The sequence below is a fragment of the Leptidea sinapis genome, chromosome 18 (assembly GCF_905404315.1).
Source record: "Leptidea sinapis chromosome 18, ilLepSina1.1, whole genome shotgun sequence".
In the NCBI taxonomy this organism is placed as follows: domain Eukaryota; kingdom Metazoa; phylum Arthropoda; class Insecta; order Lepidoptera; family Pieridae; genus Leptidea; species Leptidea sinapis.
In genome coordinates, this window is record NC_066282.1 from 9,191,991 (window position 1) to 9,214,210 (window position 22,220).

The 22,220-nt window shown below is 35.3% G+C and overlaps 1 protein-coding gene across 1 annotated transcript in view; it reads right to left on the minus strand.

The window, feature by feature from the left end:
- The window catches only part of LOC126969523 (cell adhesion molecule Dscam2-like), a 72,051-nt gene that overhangs the window by 31,647 nt on the left and 18,184 nt on the right, over window positions 1–22,220 (minus strand). Inside the window, exons 10-14 of the mRNA XM_050814988.1 lie at window positions 20,883–21,040; window positions 13,829–14,063; window positions 12,773–12,912; window positions 6,453–6,523; window positions 3,382–3,625 (exon numbers count right to left, since the gene is read on the minus strand). Coding sequence (XP_050670945.1) covers window positions 3,382–3,625; window positions 6,453–6,523; window positions 12,773–12,912; window positions 13,829–14,063; window positions 20,883–21,040 — 848 coding nt within the window. The remainder of the gene's footprint in view (window positions 1–3,381; window positions 3,626–6,452; window positions 6,524–12,772; window positions 12,913–13,828; window positions 14,064–20,882; window positions 21,041–22,220) is intronic.

The window sequence follows — 22,220 nt, forward strand, 5'->3', positions numbered from 1 at the left end:
ATTACATAATCGTTGGCGAGATTTTAGTTAATATAAACATTTTGATACGATTATATTATGACGATTATTTCTTCTGATATTAGCGTACGCTATCTTGAACCGAAACGTGCGAGAAAGTCTCTCTGTCTAAATAGGCCATTATACAAAACTACATTATACTTAGAAACATACATTATTTAATTAAACCTATATTATACTTACAAACCTACATTATATACTACTTACGGTCTACGTAAGCAATAATGTTATCCAGATTATAAAAATGTCATTCGTGCGTTCATTCATGTTATTCGTTTTTATATGGAAATGCAGGTTGAATTAACATACATCAGAAATCACAAGAGCGATCGATAAGACAAAAGCGATGTCGTATCGATGAATAATTTGAAAACTGAAAACACATTACATGGCAGGAAAAAATTTAACCGGGACACCGTTGTAAAAGTCAACACTACTTAGTATTGTGCCACCGATAAGAGACCAAATATTCACCAATAATGTACTAGAATTGACTTTCGATTTGAAGGGCACCGTAGCAAATGAAATTACTGGGCTAATAAGACTTAACATCTTGTGTCAATGTGACTCCGCATTTAAGGTTTGATCAAGTATCCTGACTGGCACCGCACCGAGATAGGCAATAGCTTATCATTTCCCATTTCATGCTCATTTTGTCACTTTATTTCTTTAGTGATAATCATCTAGGTATCTTCTACCTTCGAAAAACTCTTGATCTATCAATGATTGACATAAAAAAGAAAAAAGCCCGTATTTATAATTACGTTCCGTAAAAAGGTACTATCAATTTGTTCCGAATCGTTTGACCTGGATCGGAGCGACGGTACAATTAAGCCATTTTGCATTTTGATAGGAAAATTTACGATGCTAGCGCCACGCTTGTGGCAGATATATTGAAGGGTTTCGGACTTATGAGCGCTGGAATGAAATCAAATAAATACGCTGATTTAAAACGAAATGAAATGGCGTGCTCATATATAAAAGATATGAGTTTCCAATACAAAACTCATACTGATATAATTTGAAATAGAAGTATGCTTATTGGAAAATGAATAAGTCGTGGTAATCTTGATAATATTACGTTTTCATTACTGATTTTATTGTAAGACTGTTGAATTATCGATTAAAGATGTTAAGTCTTGTAGAATGATGACATCGACTTTTGACAACTGACAAGCCATTGACATTGAAAAGATGTCTGTTTTCATTGACAGTTCCTCATTAAATTAGTTAAAATCATGTTTTTTTGTACGAAATGGCAACATTGCGTGCTATAGAGACGTATTAGTTATGGGGGATTTATCTAACGAATATGAATAAGGAATTTTATCGAATGTATGATAGGCTTAAAACACGTTTTAACAAATAAAGCTTTATACCTTCGAAAAGCGTTTTATTATGAATAAGGCAGTTAATGTTTTTTTACATATGCGTGTGGCAGTATTGGAACACAAACTTATATTGTCACACTGACAAATGTGGATGAAGTCACAGTCCAATAAAATATGAAGCCTTGAATAATCAAGGCTTAAAAGCTAAGCGCTAAGCGCTTTTGAATAGTCACTCTAAATATTTCATTTAAATTACTGAATTTACCATAATATTTTTATAAAAAGTTGAGCTCGTGAGAAGAAAATACAAGAAACTCAATGGTCACTCTTTTCAATCAAATAGAGTATTTAAAATGGCTGTAATGTAACATAACAAATAAGTTTGGAAGGTGCTTCATCCAATATATGAATCGTGTTTAAATAATATAAATTATTTTAGAATAAGTTTACTGTATAAATATAAATGATCGTATATTGAATGTATCAACTTTTAGAGCAGAATTCATTGCTTGTATGTTGGATACGTACATGATGTACATATTGTTGGATGTAGATGAAATACAATGAGTTATTAACTATAACAGGTCAACCTGGCACCACAAGCAGCACCCGTTCACGAGTTGACGCATGGACCAGCCATCGTTTCCTTCGCACATGTAAGTCGTGGGTAAGCTAGTAAAATAAATAATTTCATACAATATTTCGAAACTACTGCATTATTTGTTGACTTGAGTGTCAAATTATTTTGAAACACGAGAGTACTACTAAACCTTTTTAACTACACATGAATAATTCGATCCAAAAATTGCTTTTCATTTTCGACAGAACAAGAAACAAACTTGTTCCTTACTTCAGTTGATTAAAATTCGTCTGAATGAACATTTTCGTGTGTATTGATGTATTGTTTAGTACCGCTAGGAGTTTTGCTACAAATTCCTTCCATTCAAATAATATTTTTCGATTAGAAATAAGAATATATTTTTTTTTATTCTTTTCTATGGACGTGGAAAACCAGCCAGCACATGAAGTCACGCGTCAAGTAAACAAAAAAACATTTTTTCTTGCCCCTGTTCTTCTCAGGTCTGAAGCAGTCTTTTTTGAATGGGTGGTAATTTTTGACGGTCAACAAGTGATTTTGAATCCCATTTTGAATAATTATAAGAATATTTGAATTTGAATTTGAATCGCCGCGGTCTATATTCTCTTGTATCATGTAGAATCTTTAATTGAATTAGGCATTACTTTGTGGAAATCTTTTATTATAGAGAGAGGCCTTATGAGGACTATGCTCGAGTTTCCCTGCGAGATCGAATCAGAAATAAGATCCGTAGGAGAACCAAAATTACCGATTTATGGTTGCAAAACTGAAGTGGCAGTGGGCAGGGTACATACCTCGACGGACACATGGCCGTTGGGGCAGTAAAGTCCTAGAATGCCGACCACGTACCGAAAGATGTAGTGTTGGTAAGACACAAGATGGGCCAACGATCTGACCAAGATTGCCGGAATAGGTTGGATGAATAGAATAGCCGGAATAGGCAGCGCAGGCACCGTAATGGCGATCTTTGGGGCAGGCCTATGTCCAGCAGTGGACGTCTTCCGAGTGAAATGATGATGAGGATATAATCATCTAAATGTATTTAGTTATCTCAAGTGTTATATTATCCAGTAAGATTTGTAAGACTATATACTTAGAGCTAAGAGTTAAGGGTTGCACGCGTTCTCCACTAAAGAATCTGCCCACGCTGAATTCCTACGAAACAACTGGTAAATCAGAACAATCTATTGACATGAATTCACTTTATCGAATGTACTCTTAGTTGTAGTATCGATGCGATTACGATGGAGCTAGGGGAAAATCAGGCTGTGGTCAGTTGATAACCTGCTGAACCCAAATATTTGCATATAAGGCAATTGACTTGAAATGTCGCTCTTGTAAATCTAAACAATTTGTTATGTTTTAAATTATCATCAGCTGAACGTCCTGCTCGTCTCGTCCATTATTTTCATAAAAAAAAATCTATAAACTCACGTGATTCCAGGGTATGTCTATAATGAGGTGGAGACAATGGCCCGTTTCCTGCCGCGTTGTACGCTCGCACAGTGACACCGTATCGAGTAGCTGGTTTAAGTCCTCTAATAGTTGTTGTAGTGGAGTCAGCACTGGCGCCAGCTTCGGAACCTTTCTCCGAACTGGCTTTACTATCATCAGTCGCTTCCCACCATCTAATTGTGTAGCCCAGAAGTGTACCGTGCCAGGTTTCTCGAGATGGAGCCTGATAAATATTTTAATTATTTATTTTATCAAAATACACACTATTATTACAGAATATTCCAATGCGACAGTACATACACTATTACATTTTTATATTTAAATTTTATTACATATTACAAATAATGCTACTCTCGTGAAGTAACAAAACAGATCCGTCTGTGAGGCTATTTCGTTAATTGTACAAAGTTCACGCGTCATCGCTGCCTGGCTTAATAAGTTGGTGCGCGCGGACGCCACTATCAGAACAAAAAATGAAGTCTACCCAATATATCCACATTATGCACCTTTCTTAAGACAAAGTAAAGTAAAGACAGAAGTAAATTTGAGTTATTGACAAAGATGGCATACGATCAATGACATGATGACAAAATTTTGAATTTCTCATTTATTACATCGGCCCACTGTCTATTAGTTTCGAACACTTTACATCAGCAAATTAAATAATCTATATTGGAAATTAATTTATTTCTACGAATGTACTTTGAATAACGCGGGTAGTGTTATGGATTTTGACGTCACGCCTCAGAAACGAGTTGGCATAATATTATAATCATATTTGGAAGCGGCGCACTGATACCTGAGAGTTGCTACGAGTAATTGAAGCGTATTGTTATTCATATTTCAGTTAAGTTTATTTTATTGAATATCTTACCAATAAAAATATTTAAATCAAACCTGACTCAATTTATTATTTGAGAATATTTATCATGTATTTTTCTTTCAACCATTTAACGGACTAGGAAAAAAAGAAGGACTGCGCGCCGTGATATTAGCAAGTGAAGCACCTTTGTGCTAGTGTGTGTGCGGTTACGGGGTATAACAGTTACACATTTTTTTCTCCCATAAATAATCATATATCCACAAAAACTTTTATGTTATTATTTTAAACGTTTTCACAACGCACGACGGCATTTTAAAAATATTCTATTGAGACGCAAACTGATCTGTCACAGACGATGATAATTCACATAATGGCCGCCTATCGGCCTGTAGTAGTGTAAGTGTGTGCGTGGGGCTATGTATTTACACGTTAATCGGCTTGTTTTGGTGCTACACTGTTATGTAAGGTGACACGGAGTCCTTTTTTTTTACTAGTCCGTGCCATAACTATAATAAGTTATAGCCGATGAATCGTACTTTCTTTTAATTTCAAAAAATAAAACTGTCCGCTAACCCAGCTACTTACACTCACTATAATACGGATACCATGTCTGTTTAGACGGGACTGACCCGTAGTCAATGCTTTCGACTATGAGTATCTGTAGCTTGAGGGGTTTGTCCATTGCATATTCTATTGGTTGTTAGTAAGAGAGCGTATTCATCAAAGAATTTGGCTGAAAAGTGGCAAGAGTGGTATAGCTCCACCCCCCACTATATTGTTAGAGTTACCTTATTATCAAAGGCAACTCGCTCCAAGAAAAATTGAGACACTTAGAGCAGCACTTAGGTTAAAAGTATTATTCTTCACCCCAAGTGGCAATCATAAATAGTTCGACCTAAGGAAATGTACACCTTCAGGATCTATTAATGATATCCTCCTTAGTCGTTTACTCTTGACAGAGTGGTCGTGGTTGCATTACGAGACTGTAGGTACACACAAGACTTATCTATGGTGGATAATGCAGCAATGCTCGCAATGCGCCTCCACTTGCCACGGTCTTCAGCGTTACGGGAACATTGGACTATGGTGGTTTGTGTCGCAGGTCTGTCCAACGCGTAGGTGACCGACCTCGTGACCGCTTGCCTTCCACTCATCGTCCAACGACGAGTCGTTCCATGGAGTTTTGGTTTCGTGTTACGTACCCAAAGTACTTGTACAAGTATCAATGATATACTGATTTCGAAAACATTTTTTTTTTTTTGCAATCACAGTGAACGGAACTTTTTACCGATTTTTTGGTTTATTAGGGAACCAGAGTGTATTGGGAATAGGGAACCAAAACGAAAGTAAGCGATCATTTTACTTCAATGTTGGTATCTCTTAGGATTTAGGTATAGTTTGTGCCATGTAATTTAGAGACACTTGTTCCGTAGGAGACAGGCGCGGCGGTTGTGTTAAGAGCTTTCAACTGGTCTCAATGAGGCTAACGGAAACGTAACTTCAACCCAACTGCTGTAATGATGCAACAATTTTAGATATTCCACTATTTAATATTGATTTGGCGCATTTTTGTATAATTTTTTTCTCTTTTTTAGTTTTTAATTCACTTTTACATTTATAAAGTAATGATAAGCTACATTAGCATGCAGTGTTTTCCTTTAAATGATTTTGCATACCCTGTGTATGTTATTTAAATTGTAAATAGATTAAGAAATATTTTTGAAGTAATACTTCTTTAGGCGCTTTATGAAAAAATGATGAGAGTGAAATTTTAAGATGCGCGCGCTGTAACACAATAGTAACAGGTGGAAGTTGGTTCCTAAAATTTTCTGACGTTTGCGTCATTTGTTATTTTTTTTTTTGGTTTCTTCGTCCATTATTAGGGCAGGCAAAGGGTTCAAGCCCATACAGCCGTATTCATTATTTAATAATTAATTGTCAAAGCCATCGTTACAAGATTTAAAAAAAATGTTCTTTCTAAAAACATAGAATAGCAAGAGGAATAAATCGCTTTAATGATTTTTGCTTCGTTATGCCAAAGAAGTACACACACACGTTTTCTTATAAAATCGCTGGTAGACCAATAAATAAATAAAACTATCAAATACTAGATGGACTAGTTCCTAGATAAAGCTTAAAGAAAGTTCAATATGCTATGCGGTTACTTGTTACAGTGACGGTCAGAAATGCAACTATCAATAACGTAACCAAGAATAGTTAGTCGTACCTGCCATGTAACAACCAGCTCCCTGGCTCGAAGTGGACGTAACGTTATAGTTCTGGGAACTCCACCGGGCGCTGTTAGCATTAAGGAAAATATTAAAAATAATAATAATAGTGTAGACCATCATCAATATTCAACTCAATGCATATAATAAATTACAAGCGTCTCGTTTTTTTTTGTAAAAATAAAACCATTTTTAACACATTTGCTAGAAAAATAGACCCACGAGTGTTTAGAGTGCGGAAATTTATTATATTCCGCACTAGATTTTTTTCTTTAATTGAACTGGACATTCCTAACTTTTTCGTTATTCATTGTTGCAACTGTAGATTACTTGTCCAAGGATTAAACTAATTTTTAATTGATTTCCTTTCGGTATTTTTTTCGCAAATGTATTGAAAAACGGTGTTCGATACACGTGCGGTTTTGTCAATTTTTTATTTCCACTCACATAAGAGAAGAGGTGACATAGTTTCCGCACTTGTATCGAAATGTAATACGACTAAATACTTATATTATATTTTATATATGAACAGGGCATTAACATTATGAAACCAAAATTTCAATTTTTGCTCAGGTTTTTCAGAACCAGTTTTAACCGGATTTTCATCGGCATATCTTAATATATATAAATCCAGTGTCCTGATGTTTATTTCCAGTGACCTCCTAAGCTAATGAACGGATTTTAAATGGGATTAGTTCATGAAGTGCAGTTTAGTGCAACTTGAGAGATTTATTTCCAATACTTGTTTTTTATAGACATATTATCTATGAGAGAATTTATTGACGCACGGTTTGACAGTTCTGCTGTGAAACAATTTCATTTTAACAACATGCTGCATATTTTACGAAATAATTGAAATATTAATGACCAATTCATAAAGAACAGTATTTTATTTATTATTATTTATTATGTACAGAACAACGTCTGGTGGGTCAGCTAGTAAATGTTTTTTTTTACCAGTGGGTGGCTCCATTGCACAGGATGCTGGCTAAATTATGGATACCACAACGGTGCCTATTTCTGCCTAGAAGCGATAAACGCATTACTGTGTTTCGGTCTGAAGGGCGCCGTAGCTAGTGAAATAACGGGGCAAATGAGACTTAACATCTTATGTCTCTACGTGACGAGCGCAGTTGTAGAGCCGCTCAGAATTTTTGGGTCTTTCAAGAAACCTGAGCGGCACTGCATTGTAATAAGCAGGGCGTATCAATTACCACCAGCTGAATGAGCTGCTCGTCTCGTCCCTAATTTTCATTTAAAAAAATCCCCACTCATGACATCGGTAATATCGCTCATTGCAATATTTTCAAGAGTTTAAAGTAAAGTGAAAAAATAAGAAAATAAACTAAAAATGGGGCGTCGAGTGTTTCTTTCCCATTGTTTTCAGGTCTGAGGCATATCTTTTCGAAAGGGTTGTTGGTTTTGGCCTTTAGAAATCAAGATTCCCGCGTTTATCGTCATAGCCCAAGTCAACTTTGTTGAACAAAAGTTGCAATTTTATATAGTGTTTATTTTTAAATGTTACATGAAATAAAAATCAAGAAGTATATGAAAAAAATTGATATTTATTTCTTTTCATATTATTGCTGATACAAACAAAAATTAACACGGACGATAAGAGCCCTTTCGCACTACGTCCGAACCGAATCCGATCCGAACCCGTGAAAACACGGTCCGAAGTAGTCGTAGAACTATTTCTATGGTAGTTTACGCACTAGATCCGGCTTCCGTCATCCGATTTCTTTCCGTAACCGTAGAAATAGTTCTACGACTACACCGGACCGTATTTTCACGGGTACGGATTTGAATCGGATGTAGTGCGAAAGCGCTCTAACACTTCTTGGAACAAAAATTTGTCAATAGATTCATGAATACATAGTTTCGATTCGACCAAATGTTTTTTCGAAGCCTAAATTTTTCTCCAAAACTTCGCAAAACTGGACATGTTGGTCACTGGTTTTTAAACATCTGTATTCATTAGATATAAGAACAGTACAAAATATTATATACATATCAGTTTTTGGATTTTCATTTAAGTTTTGCACAACCTATGGATTTTACATTCATCATATTTGCAGCATCATTGGCACCCAAAGTAGAGAAAATATATTACAAATAATTATCTAAAAGAAAAAATCAGTACCAGTGGGAGGCACCTTTGCACAGGATGCCGGCTAGATTATGAGTACCACAACAGCCTATTTCTGCCGTGAAGCAGTAATGTGAAAGTATTACTGTGTTTCGGTCTGAAGTGCGCCGTCGCTAGTGAAATTACTGGGCAAATGAGACTTAACATCTTATGTCTCAAGGTGACGAGCGCAGTTGTGGTGCCGCTCCGAATTCTTGGGTTTTTCAAGAATTTGAGCGGCAATGGGCAGGGTGTATCAATTACCATCAGCTGAACATCCTGCTCGTCTCGTACCTTATTGTCATAAAAAAATGCATATTCCAGTCAAATATCTCTCACTAATGTTTAGTATTTAACCATATTAGCTTCGTAACATTTGAAATTTATCGAGGAGCGAACGTAAAACTTTATTCAAGTACAAATTACTAAAATTCTCACCGACAAAATGATACCAACTCGAAAAGTTTAAGGTAGACTTCCCTCTGCAAAGTAATACTGCTTTCAAAGTTTTTGAAAATTTGTGTTTAAGTTAAGGCCTTATAAATCTAAAAGTTTTACTGCCAATACTTTAGGTATATATTTTATGCTTTTTATTTTAAATGAAATTTGCGAGTAAATATTACAAACATATTCAGAATATTTGTGTCATAGAACACGAATACTGCTTCCCGGCGAATCGAACTCTACCGTATTACTCACAGGCTAAGGTCGAGTGTGACTTACCTAGCTGTTTTGTAAATAACTTGTTTACTCTTTCTACTATTATTATTATTTTCCACTGTACATTATTTTTTTAGGACACAACTTTTTGTTTCAATTGACGTTTCGTTATTTATGCTGTGATAATGATAAGATGGACCAACGATCTGGTCAAGATGGCCGGAATACGTCGGATGAGGGCAGTGCAGGACCGATCGTCGTGGAAATCTTTGGGGAAGGCTGTGGTCCAGCAGTGGATGTCTTCCGGCTGATGATGATGATTGGGCCAAAATCTTTTACTTCCACATATTGAATAATACCGCATAATATCTGGTAGTAATACTTTAGATTTACTTTCTCATGTGAGAAAATATGTGGGAATATAAAGTAATGCATAATATAAAGTCTTCCGAAAGTTGATCAAAGTATAGACATTATTAATAATAAGCTGTGCTTTTCGGTTTAAACTTCGGAAATTTACATGTTGCTAGTCAAGAATATAATTATCTGTTCAACAAAAATTATTCATTTAATGTAAAACTTTAGTTCTGCCGTATGTAAAATAGGTCTTGTTCATTTTCATTTTAATTAATTTTCACTTTATAGAAACTAATTTTTAATTTTATTGTATCTTATTATATAATTGTATTGTATTATATTGTATCTTAGTATTAGTTCTTATGTTGTTAAAATTAAAAAAATATGTATGTTATAATTGCATGTGGTCGTTGCCTGTCAGTGCAATAACACTTAGGCTAGGGTTACTATGGATACGAGTTCTGACGAAAATTTGTTCTGACGAATTCTGACGGATTCGTCAGAAGAAACAAACGCCTGGTATCCAATGACAGTGTTTATACTGGCAACGACGAACGCGTCAGAACATGCACGACGTCGTCAGAACCACTCGAGCGTTCAAACGAGTTTGATATTTTCGCACCACCTGCGTGTGTGAATTTCAAGTGATTTGGTTTCCACCATGGATAATGATAAATTGATCAGTCTCGTGTACGAGAACAGGTGTTTGTGGGATATGAGAGACAAAAATGATCACAACAGAGATAATTCTCGGCAAAAGTGGGAGAAAGTTGCTACAGAACTCAACACTCTACATTTGGAACTCTCCTTTGTCGTCTCTTATAGAAAATAACTCGTTGACATGCTCTGTCTTTCCACCATTTAACAACAATAATTTAAATAATGGACTTTCAAGAAAATCAAAATCATAGTAATCCTACTTATTTAGAATAATATTTAATGTAATTAGTTAGTGATTATTGTGTTGGCGATGCTAATAAATAAATAAATCAATAATAGAACATTTGAAAGTGCGGTGGCCGCGTGAAACTATTCCTCAACGCAATGTTGTGACCGTAACCCATGCAACTGTAGCGAATATTGTGTCGAATATTGTGAGAACCTTAATGAAATAAGCAATTATAAAAGTTTAACTTTAGATCTTAGATTAAGGATTGGTCTCCGCTGCTCTGCTACTAGATACCGCAGGCGTAGTCGCAAAGTGCGGCAACTAATACAACGCCCAAGTGGCCGTACTTTCGAACAATGTGTGACGTTGACGTGCCACTGTTAAACTTAGCCAATAATTGAAACTATAATGCCCAGTTGCGTAGTATAACTTTGTTAAAATAATTACAAGAAATAAGAAAGACACTGGGATCACAGTATGTATTTTCACAGTACTATGTATTTTTCATCAGTTAGTATTTTGTATTTTATTAATTTCAATGTAAAATAACACGAAGCGTATGTTACACAATTTGAAAGATGCCATTGAGTATGAAGATGCCACGTACACAATAATCTAATAGTTGCCTCAATAAAATAGCTATTGTTCTTAGGTAGTGCGGTATCGAGTTGTAGCTCAGCGGAGACTAATCCTTAATCTAAAGTTTAGATTTAGATTAAAATTTATTACACTACTAATTTAGATTAATACAAAAATTTTACTACCGTCCCAAGAGTCCAGAAATAAGATTAACTTGTTTATATTAACGCAACTCTAAGCTCTTCACGGAAGATAGCAACATCAACCCTTAAAAATCTGTTTACTTTGATCTCAGTCAGAAAAATATGAGAGAAGAAATTCTTAATAACACAGCTGCTTATAGGAAATCCCTCAAAGAGATAAAAAAGCTTTTTGAGGTTTCATTAGAAGTAAATAAGTACTTTTCTATGTGCGTTAGCAAATTATGTTTGGAATTTGATAGTAACTGCTGTTCATCGGCATTATTATGTCCTATCCTGTTTTAAACAGGCTGCCTACGTTCATTTGCTCGAGTTTCATAGGCCTAACTTATCTTTTGTAACGAATTTCACGAAAAACTTATTACCAAAACACAAAATCACAAGTCACAGTCGAAGACACTGACATGACACTAACTGAGTGGACTTCGGATATATATTGTTGTTACAGAAAAAATAATAATAATAGTCAGTTTTCGTTTTATTCGTTGTTTTCAGATAATTATGGACTTTCCTGCTTTTTAAGATACTTGGACATCAAAATTATTTATTATATAAATTAAAGATTATGTGCTAAGAAATTAATTTATCTATACTGGTATCATAAATAATTTATCGATATCCTGTCGATGATGAAATTCGAATATTTTTATTCAAAATAGGATGAAACATCACCAGCGGGCTTTTTTTTTCATCGAAAAAATATGTTTACAAAGTAAAACTGTACAATTGAACTTATTATTTAATAGCCTGAGGGCGGTCACTCCATTCCCAATCTGTGGTATCATTAAGAAAGTCATTTATGTTTTAGTAACCTTTACCACACAAACGTTTTTTAACAATTCTGAATGACGTAATACTTTTGTTTTGAACATAAGCATATAAAAGTTCAGCTATATGCTTACATAAATGTTTCTTTAGCTAAGGAAACCAAAAGTGACGCCTCTGGGATAGAACTCTCCTTAGTAGATTAATGTATACTTAGCTAAATATTCCTTAGCACTAAGATAAAGAACGCGTATGAGTGCGGCGGTTAAGAAGTGAGGAGGAGAGGTGACTATATATATAGGAGTGAACATTTTAATATTATGTAGTTGTCGTGGGACCAGTGGGAGGCTCCTTTGCACAGGCTAGATTATGGGTACCACAACGGCGCCTTTTTCTGCCGTGAAGCAGTAGCTTCAGACCGAAGCAATAATGAGTAAGCTATATTGTGTTTCGGTCTGAAGGGCGCCGTAGCTAGTGAAATTACTGAGAAAATGAGACTTAACATCTTAAGTCTCAAGGTGACGAGCGCAATTATAGTGCCATTCAGAGTTTTTGGTTTTGTCAAGAATCCTGAGCGGCACTGTAATGTAATGGGCAGTATCAATAACCATCAGCTGAACGCCCTGCTCGTCTTATCCCTTATTGTCATAAAAAAATAGTAGCTTTTTAAGTATTCCTTAAACGACTATATGAGTACGGTGATTAATGTCATAGTTGTTAATAGTAACAGATATATTATACCTTCTTCTCTGGTTGTAAAGTGAAGCGGTGTTGTATAAGGCGAGGCCCCAACGTCGTTGTAAGCTGCCATTCGTAGCACGTAGCGAGTGTCTGGAGATAGAGCTGACACTAATGCGCCGGCCCTATTGGGACCTTCGGACCTGTTTCAAACGTAATTGTTACCAAAGTTCTATTACAATTTGAACGATTCTATGTTCACAATCAGTGGACAATCTAGATGCTAGTAATAGTAGCTTCCTAGCAAATTATAATATCCAAATATTTTTTTAGTCCGAGCGTAATGTAGCCGGCTAGATTGTGGGTACCACAACGGCGCCTACTTCTGCCGTGAAGTAGTAATGTGTAATCATTATTGTGTTTCGGTCTTAAGGGCGCCGTAGCTAGTGAAGTTAATGGGCAAATGAGACTTAACATCTTATGTCTCAAGGTGACGTGTGCTATTGTATTGCCGCTTAGAATTCTTGTGTTTTAATAACCTTCACCGTCATTGTTCTTCAACATTATCCAGAAAGAGCACTAGATCATATGTGATGACGTTAGCCTGCATTATTAACTTTTGGCTTTTGTTGTAATAATAATAAATAATTCCGCTTTTGTGATTATTTTTGCTTTACTTTTCCTTTCATAAAAATCTACCCCTTTTTATCAATATATTTTTAAGTGCATTTTACTATCAGATAATTTCATATATGAAATATTTTTTTTTTACTTTTATCACTCTCGTCCTCATGCATACTTTCATTCGTCATTCGACTGTCAGTCGAAAGAGTATGAGCAAATAAATCAATCAATAAAATATATATAAAATCTTAATTAAATAAAAATTATATTTGTCTGAATTTTTCGTCCTGCTTTATTTTGATAACATAAAAATCGTAACATTTAAAAATATTCATATCGAAATTTTCGAGGGTATTGGTTTTTAGTATTCACAAAACGAATACACAGAATTATCAAATTTCAAATGAGGATGCGACAGACATACATAAATACATTAGCGGTACCGAAATTGAAGCGCGGGTACATTATCATATTCATAAGCTTGAGTTAACTTACGCGACATGAAGCAAATCGGAATTAGCCAGCGTAACGTTGAGAACTTCAGCAGAGTTCCACATGTCGAGGGCGGGTAGCGGAGCGTTGAGCGGAGCGTTTGATAAGTCTCGTGTGAGCGGGCGGTACTGCAGCGAGTAGTGGGAGACCATCGCGCCGCGAGCCACGCGCCATGTAAGCCGCGCTTTACGAGACCATACTTCTGATATCCGTACTTCTTCGGGAACGCTAGGTCGTTCTTAGGAAAAAATTGCTCAGTTAAGACACAGAGTAGAGATAGATACTTTGCTAAGATTCAATTTAAATTCAAGTTCAATTAATTTATTAAGAGATTATAAAATTACAAAATGAGAGTAATAATACAATTCTTACTTAAAAGCTAGTTAACACTGTGCCTGAACTAGGTAAACCTGTATTTCAGGCGTAAAGAGCTTATATTAAAACTAAATAATCACAAAAAAGAGAAAATTAATAAAGTAAAAAGGTATAAATTAATCTACAGGTTAAGTATATAAGTAAGCGATATCTTCAAAGTAATGTCTATTAACTAATACAAATAAAATATAGATAATGTTTATTTTAACACTTTTTGACACATTTTGAAGTGCTTCATGAAGAGCCTTCTTACAATGAATATATTAATAATTGCGTTTAATTTATTGTAAAGATACGGTCCTAGGAATATATAAAACTTTGATGTAAAAACAAAATTTGATTTTGTTTTTTGAGGACAAACAATATCTTTGCGTCTCTTATCAATAAGTTCAGTGTTGTCTTCCTGCTGTTTCATTACTATGCTCATCATAAACAGCTGTCGAACTGTTAGTACTTAGATTAGCTACAAGATGTCTCCGGGTTTATGATTTGAAAATCAAATAGGAATTCCGTACGACCATAGACTATTATACTGGGGTAAAAACAAAGCATGCTATAGAGAGGTGCATCTCTAATTTTTTTTTATTAGTCTTAACTTACAATGTAAAATAAGTCATTATTTTATATCATCTATAAGGCAACGTCACCAAATTGCCCAACGGAAGACCAGCGCTGGTTTTCGAACCAGCAAACATGCTAAGTTGGGACCACTTTGTAACGCGTATAATATAACATTCCAACTAAAAATATAAACATATTTTCTTTCTTTTGTAACGGAGATATAGCATAATAAAAAAAGGAAAGCGAATCTGTTGTTATTGTAACCGATTTTGTATACTAAACCAATAGCTAACACATTAATAAATCAAATTTAGTCAGGCATTTTCGGACTGTCAGGTCGTCTATTCGCTAGTATATTCGAAGTCTGTGTGTAGGACCAAACCTGTGTGTGAAGCAGCAATGTGTAAGCAATATTGTGTTTCAGTCTGAAGGGCGCCGTAGCTAGTGAAATTACTGGGCAAATGAGACTTAACATCTTATGTCCCAAGGTGACGAGCGCAATTGCATTGTAATGAGCAGGGCATATCAATTACCATCAGCTGAACGTCCTGCTCGTCTCGTCCCTTATTTTCATAAAAAAAGAAAATCACGCACCACGTTTAATATGTAAGTGCGGAATCAAATTTAATTTAATGTATGTAGAGATTGTTAGAATATTTAATCAACAATGAGCCGTGTAACCCAAACGTCTGTTGCTTTAAGGTTTATGTGCGAGAGATAAGTTCGCATTACTATAATTATTTTACAACTAGCTGACGACAGACGTTGATCTGTTTATATAAAAAAAAAACTCTTGCGGGTGGAATTTCGTAAAATCCGGCTAAAGCTAACCGGCGAAAGGAATATTCCTACCAAATTTCAAGTCTCTACGCCTAATGGTTCCAGAGATATCGTGATGAGTGAGTATATACGTGGAAATCTCTTATATATATAGATATAAATACCATAAGGCTTAATATAACAAATATAAGTAGGTAATATTAAAATATACATCAAAGGTATTCCTGGTTATTAGTTTCTAGATAGTATTTTTTTAGCTTCACGTTGGAATTTTTCTTTTGTAGATATCTATAAGATTATCAGGTAGTGTATTTAATATCCTAGGTAATACATAGTTATAGGTTCTTTTAATTCGTTCTTTAACTTTTAAAGGTAGGCTAGTTTTCTCATATTTTTTTTTTCTTTCATATTTCTTAAGAATACAATATGTGTTATTAAATTCTAAAGCTAATATAGCAAACCTTAATTTAGAGTGTATCGACATGACATTACAATAGGAAAATAGTTCTTGATAATATTAGTAAATTTATATTTAACATGATTAGGCTCAATGGTTTCAAGTAATCTTATTTGTAAGTTATGCATTTTTTCTAAGTATGTTTTATACGTTCTGCCATAACAGCACAAACCGTATCCAACGACAGAGTCAGCCAGGCAAGATATAGTAGTCTCAAGCTTTTGTAGTTAGTTAACCCTTCAGCAATAAGCCGAGATTGTATAAAATTTTATATAAATAATTTATTCAACTCTGTATTAAAGCATTCACAAGACTTAAAAGTTTGGAATGTTCATTTTATTAAACGTTCTTGCTCTACATTATTGCTTTTAATATCTTTTAATATAACAGTGACTGGAGATTAGATAGGAGCTTATGAAAATTGATCATTATTCAATTTATAATGTCTTCTGATCCAGAATATAATAATATTAGCAATATTATAATAATACTAGCTGACCCAGCAAACGTTGATACAAAAGTAACTGTTGATCGTAGATGGGTAAAAATTTGAAGTTGTATGTATTTTTTAATGCCGACTCATACTCAAACAAATTTAAAAAAAATGCACACAAATGTACCCTTAACATTTAGGGGGATGAAAAATAGATCAGACATACCCAATATGCACTCAAACTTTCATGAGAATCGGTCAAGCCGTTTCGGAGGAGTTCAATGTTTAACACCATGACACGAGAATTTTATATATTAGATTAGTAATATTATAATATAATATTCATAATCAGAGTCGTAGCTACCGCCGCATTTGCAGTATCAATTATACGGGGCTATAATGATACAACTTCATTCATACTACAATCGTAGGATTGAAATGCTATATGCGATAGATGATCGAAAAAAATTGAGGCGATGTAAGAGAAGTTTTACTTTAATAGTTTTTAGAATTTTGTCTTAATGTCTGTTTGTTTGTTTTATTTTATTTTTTAAGAAAATCAAAAGCTTTCTCTTACCATATAACCTTTAACATTTTTCTCGCTAGTCGAGGTGAAAAGTTGTATGTTTCACACGAGAGCAAATTTTTTTTTGTCTCGTGCCTTTAAAACACTCACTTCCTCACACTCGCAGCAAAAAATAACTTTGCTCACCTGTTGAACAAATAACTATTCTTTTATAGCTTAGGTTAGTGTGTTGAAGCCTTAATGCACGCAATTGTCAGAAACTGGTGGGCCTACCAGTTTCTGAGCAGATATATCTACATAGATATAATCTATTTTCATTGATTTATTATGACAAGATTGGTTTAAAAAAGGTAATTTTAATGATATTACGCCCCAATTTACGTGGGCAAAGCCAAAAGTGTCCGCTTGTATTATAATATCATTTAAATGATAAGTAGGTATACGAGTAATATCTTGTTTCTCTTATCATTATACGAAATACGTGCTCAGAATATTCTATTTAATATTATATTTTCACGTGAATTGAAGAGACATATAACGGATTAATTTAGTACGCAAGATTTTCTCATTTTTAGGGTTCCGTAGCCAAAAGGCAAAAAACGACACCCTTATAAATTCGTCATGTCTGTCTGTCTGTCCGTCCGTATGTCACAGCTACTTTTTTCCGAAACTATAAGAGCTATACTGTTGAAACTTGGTAAGATGATGTATTCTTTAAACCGCATTAAGATCCATACAAAACATTCCACACAAATATAGAAAAAAAAAAAGAAAAAAAACAATAAATTTTGGGGGTTCCTCATAATTAGAACTGAAATTCAAAAATTTTTTTCATCAAATCCATATGAGTATCTATGGATAGGTTTAACCATGCAAACTTCCACCGAAAATTGGTTTAAACAAGACCTAGTAAGTAGTTTTTTTTAATACGTCATAAATCGTAAACCGTAATTTACCTTTCATTCAATCAACTGAAATATAAAGAATACACTATTATTAAAACTTCGATCACAGTTACAACGAACTACAAGAACTTTTATATTATGTTACTAGCAGTTATTAGCAGGAAGCTACGGAACCCTCCAAGGGCGAATCTGACTCGCACTTTTTTTTGATTCTGCTCTGTCGTAATACTCTATTTGTTAAGAATCTATATATGAAAACTCCAAGAGAGGTATATAGATTATGTCGTTCTAAAACTAGAAGCACTGATAGAACTGAATATACGAGGGGAGGCTGATAAGTAATCTACCTAACTATGAAAGAAAAGACTTTGATGGCTAGTTTTTTTTTTTATTTTTCTATATAGTCTCCTGCAAGTGAAATACACTTATGACATTTGCAAACAAGTGACATCATGCCGTTATAATAGTAATTTTTATTTTGCTCGTCAAAATGGTCAGTCACAGCCTCCTTCATTTTTTCGTCCGTCGAAAATCTGCGACCCCTCAATTTTTTCTCTAAATCTTTGAATAAGAAATAATCACAGGGAGCCAGATCTGGACTATAAGGTGGATGGTTAATTTCTGTGAAGCCGTTTTTGCTCAGGGCTGACCTCGCCGTTAAGGCTGTGTGTACAGGTGCATTGTCTTGTAAAATCAGAACACCTTTGCTGAGTTTGCCTCTCCGCTTTTCTTTGATTTGTTCACGAAGCTGGTCAAGCAAGTTTGCATAATATTCAGCATTCATTGTTGTATTTTTAGGCAAATAATCTATCATCAAAATCCCTTCGACATCCCAAAATACGGTGGCCATTAGTTTTCCAGCCGACGGCCGAACCTTGAACTTCCTTGGCGGCTTTTCTCCTTTAAATTTCCATTGCATTGACTCTTGTTTGCTTTCCGGATCCCACTGGCGAATCCAAGTTTCATCACAGGTCACAATTCGAGAGATAGTTCTTTACCTTTGACCAGGTCTAGAAATGCCTGACAACATTCTACTCGCCTTTGTTTGTCAAAGGGGGTCAACATTCTACGGACCCAACGCGCGCTCACCTTGGACATGCCCAAATGTTCGTGAATAATTTCATGAACTCGTTCCTTGCTAATGCCCACATCTCTGGTTATCTCCCACTGCTTGATTCGCCGATCTGCAAGAATCAGGTTCTTCACCTTTTCAACATTATCTGCGGTAACAGCAGAAATTGGCCTTTCACTACGTGGGTGGTCTTCCAGGCTCTCACGGCCATGTTTAAATTGCTTCGACCAAAACTTTATGACGAATTCAGAAGGACTTGAATCACCAAACACCTTTAACATGCGCTCTCTGATCTGCGTAGGCGTATTTCCTTCTTTACTTAGGAATTTAATCACTGCTCGATGCTCAAATTTCATCATTTTACAATTTTCTTTCGACATGGTGAAATCAAAGCCACGCCAAAAAAACAAAAGCAAGCGAAAAAAAATAAGCGTCATAATTTTGAAAAAGGAATAAATATAGAATATGATTTTGCAGTGGCCAGTTCGATTTTCAAAACTTTCTTTAACAAAGTAGATTTTATATCAGCCACCCCTCGTATATATAATTAATATATTATCAGCAGTCGTATCTTGCTAAAAACTTTGATTCCATATTTGGTTTACGGAAAGTAAGTTTTTTATAGCAGGGGAGGGTTATAGAACTGAGAAGAAGAGAGTGAGAGAGTTTTAAGATTCTTCTTCTCAATCGGTCACTCTTGTCAGAGTGGTCGTGGCTGCTAAGATGATGCAACATTAGTTGCCGTTCGTCTCCTGCCTCGTCGAACTGCCTCTCTCGTGATGCTCCTCCAATTTTGGCGGTTTGTAGCATTGCGGGAGTACTCCACCTTAGGTGTCTGGGTCACTGCTTTGATAAGATCCGTTCATGAGTGAGCGTCCTCTCGCTCCATTCCCCTCCACCAGGCCCTGCATTATCAACCCCTCAATCGATTCTTCATTTCTGCAGATGTGACCAAAGAACTTCAGAATTCGTAGTTGCACAGTCGACGATAGTGTTTCTTTTATCTTCAGGTCTTTTGAGATGGAATTGTTGGTTCGGAAAGTCGTCCAAGGGATCTTCAGGAGTCGCCTCCAACAGTTTTAAGATTAGATAATGGTTTCTAGCTGTAGCAATTATTAACTCAACTTCATTAACTGGATTCCCAATTCACGTATACTTGCTACGATATTTACATATTTCCATAATGAGTTTTTTGAGCCTGTTGGTGTTAATTTAGCCCTTAGATAATTTTTACGTCTAGATAGAGCCTCTTTCTGCTAAACAACCGATGAAAACAGGCCAATTTTATTTATTACTTTAGTGTGCGTGAAAAGCTACGTCTTACACTAACGATATGTATGTCACTGTGTTAGTGTGTGTGCATTGCTTAAAATAGAGGTTAATTGTAAACAGTCTATTAGTCGCATAAATGATCTAATTCTATGGACGTACAGTATATAGTTAATAAATAATATTTTTTTATAATATTCTATACAATAATATGCCATAGCATCAACATCGTTTTTACATAACAACTTACTATTCCAATCTACATTCAAAGGTTCATGAAGATTTAGATGAGCCTCTTAAATTATAGATTTTCGTTGCGATTTAGAACTATTTATTTCATTGCATTAAATGCTTTACGATAACTTCAATTGACGCGAAATAATATTTTTTTTAACTTTCCAAATGTTTTGAGTTTTCTTTAGTGTGAATTCCGCCAATACTTGTCTTTAAACAATTCGACACGTGTTTCGCCTCTACACGAGGCATCCTCAGGAGATATTGACTTAAACAAATTGTCTCGTGCCAGAGATTGGCGAGTCAACATGTCACACTTGTCGAATTGTATAAAGACAAATATTGGCGGAATTAACACTAAAGAAATCTCAAAACATTTGGATAATTATGGATTTCCGCAAGGTAACGCCTACTTCAATATTTTTTTTTAGCTTGTACAACTTACCTTTGACAAACAGTCTGAAGAGTACATCGTCTGTTCCATACAAGTTCCTAGCTGAGCAGCGATAGTCGCCGGCGTGCTCAGGCTCTGCGTGGTTTATGGTTAGCTCCGACACTATACCACCATTACCAATGTCTCGCATTTCAACACCACCGGAACCACTGGTAAAAGAAGATTTTTATGTGTAAAGTATTATTGCTATTTGTTTTATGGAATAGGAGGACAAACGAGCGTACGGGTCACCTGGTGTTAAGTGATCACCGCCGCCCACATTCTCTCGCAACACCAGAGGAATCACAAGAGCGTTGCCGGCCTTTAAGGAAGGTGTACGCGCTTTTTTTGAAGGTACCCATGTCCCGGAAACACCGCACAAAGAAGCTCATTCCACAGCTTTGTAGTACGTGGAAGAAAGCTCCTTGAAAACCGCACCGTGGCGGACCGCCACACATCCATCTGGTGGGGATGATATCCTAACTTACAAGATTAACAAAGCATACAAGATTTTATCAACGATACGTCACTCGAACGATTGGCTCAGTTGGAAAGAGCGCTCGCACGAAACGCGAGAGGTCGCGGGTTCGAGTCGCGCATCGTTTTAAACGCATCTTCCAAAACTGAGGCTATTTAAAAAGTATGAAAAGGTTGGCACAGAGAAAGACTATTGTGTTAAATATAGAATCATAAATTATGTTTTAAAACTATTTCGTAAGCTTGACGTATATTGTAGAAAGTGAGAGTAGGAGAGAGTGGAGATGTCTATAATAGGCAATGTCTACCTGGCGTCGACACACAACCGCTTCTTCAACTTGACTGATTAGGGCAGCCTAGCGAAACTCTCTACGAAATAAGTGATTCACTCGATTATATGAAACGTGCAGTCATTGATAGATTGACAGATGACGGCTATAATCTTGTAAAAAGCGGAGACAGCCGAAATCCACTACGTTTTAAGCAACTGTTCGCTTTCAAACTTAGCCGGATTATACTTCGTCGCCAATCGCCATACTGTAATTATTACTATTTCAAACTTATGTCAAATCACTGTACGTTTCATACTAAACTGAATTAAAATTTTTACTCCCGCCTCTTATTACGTAGTGTTTACGTCCTCTTTGGGTTAGGACGTTACTTTGTACGTAATTAATAACGTCATTGTGTCATTATACGTAATTTATTATTTAAACTTCAAAGTTTGTTTCTTTTAAAATTAAGTAAGAATTTTCTTTTTAATTTTACAGTAATTTATTTAGATGTTAGCTTGTTTGTGAATTTTTAGTAGGTGGTATTGGTATTTGCGATAAAAATCCCTTTTGATCTTATTTTATAAATAATAAAGCTGTG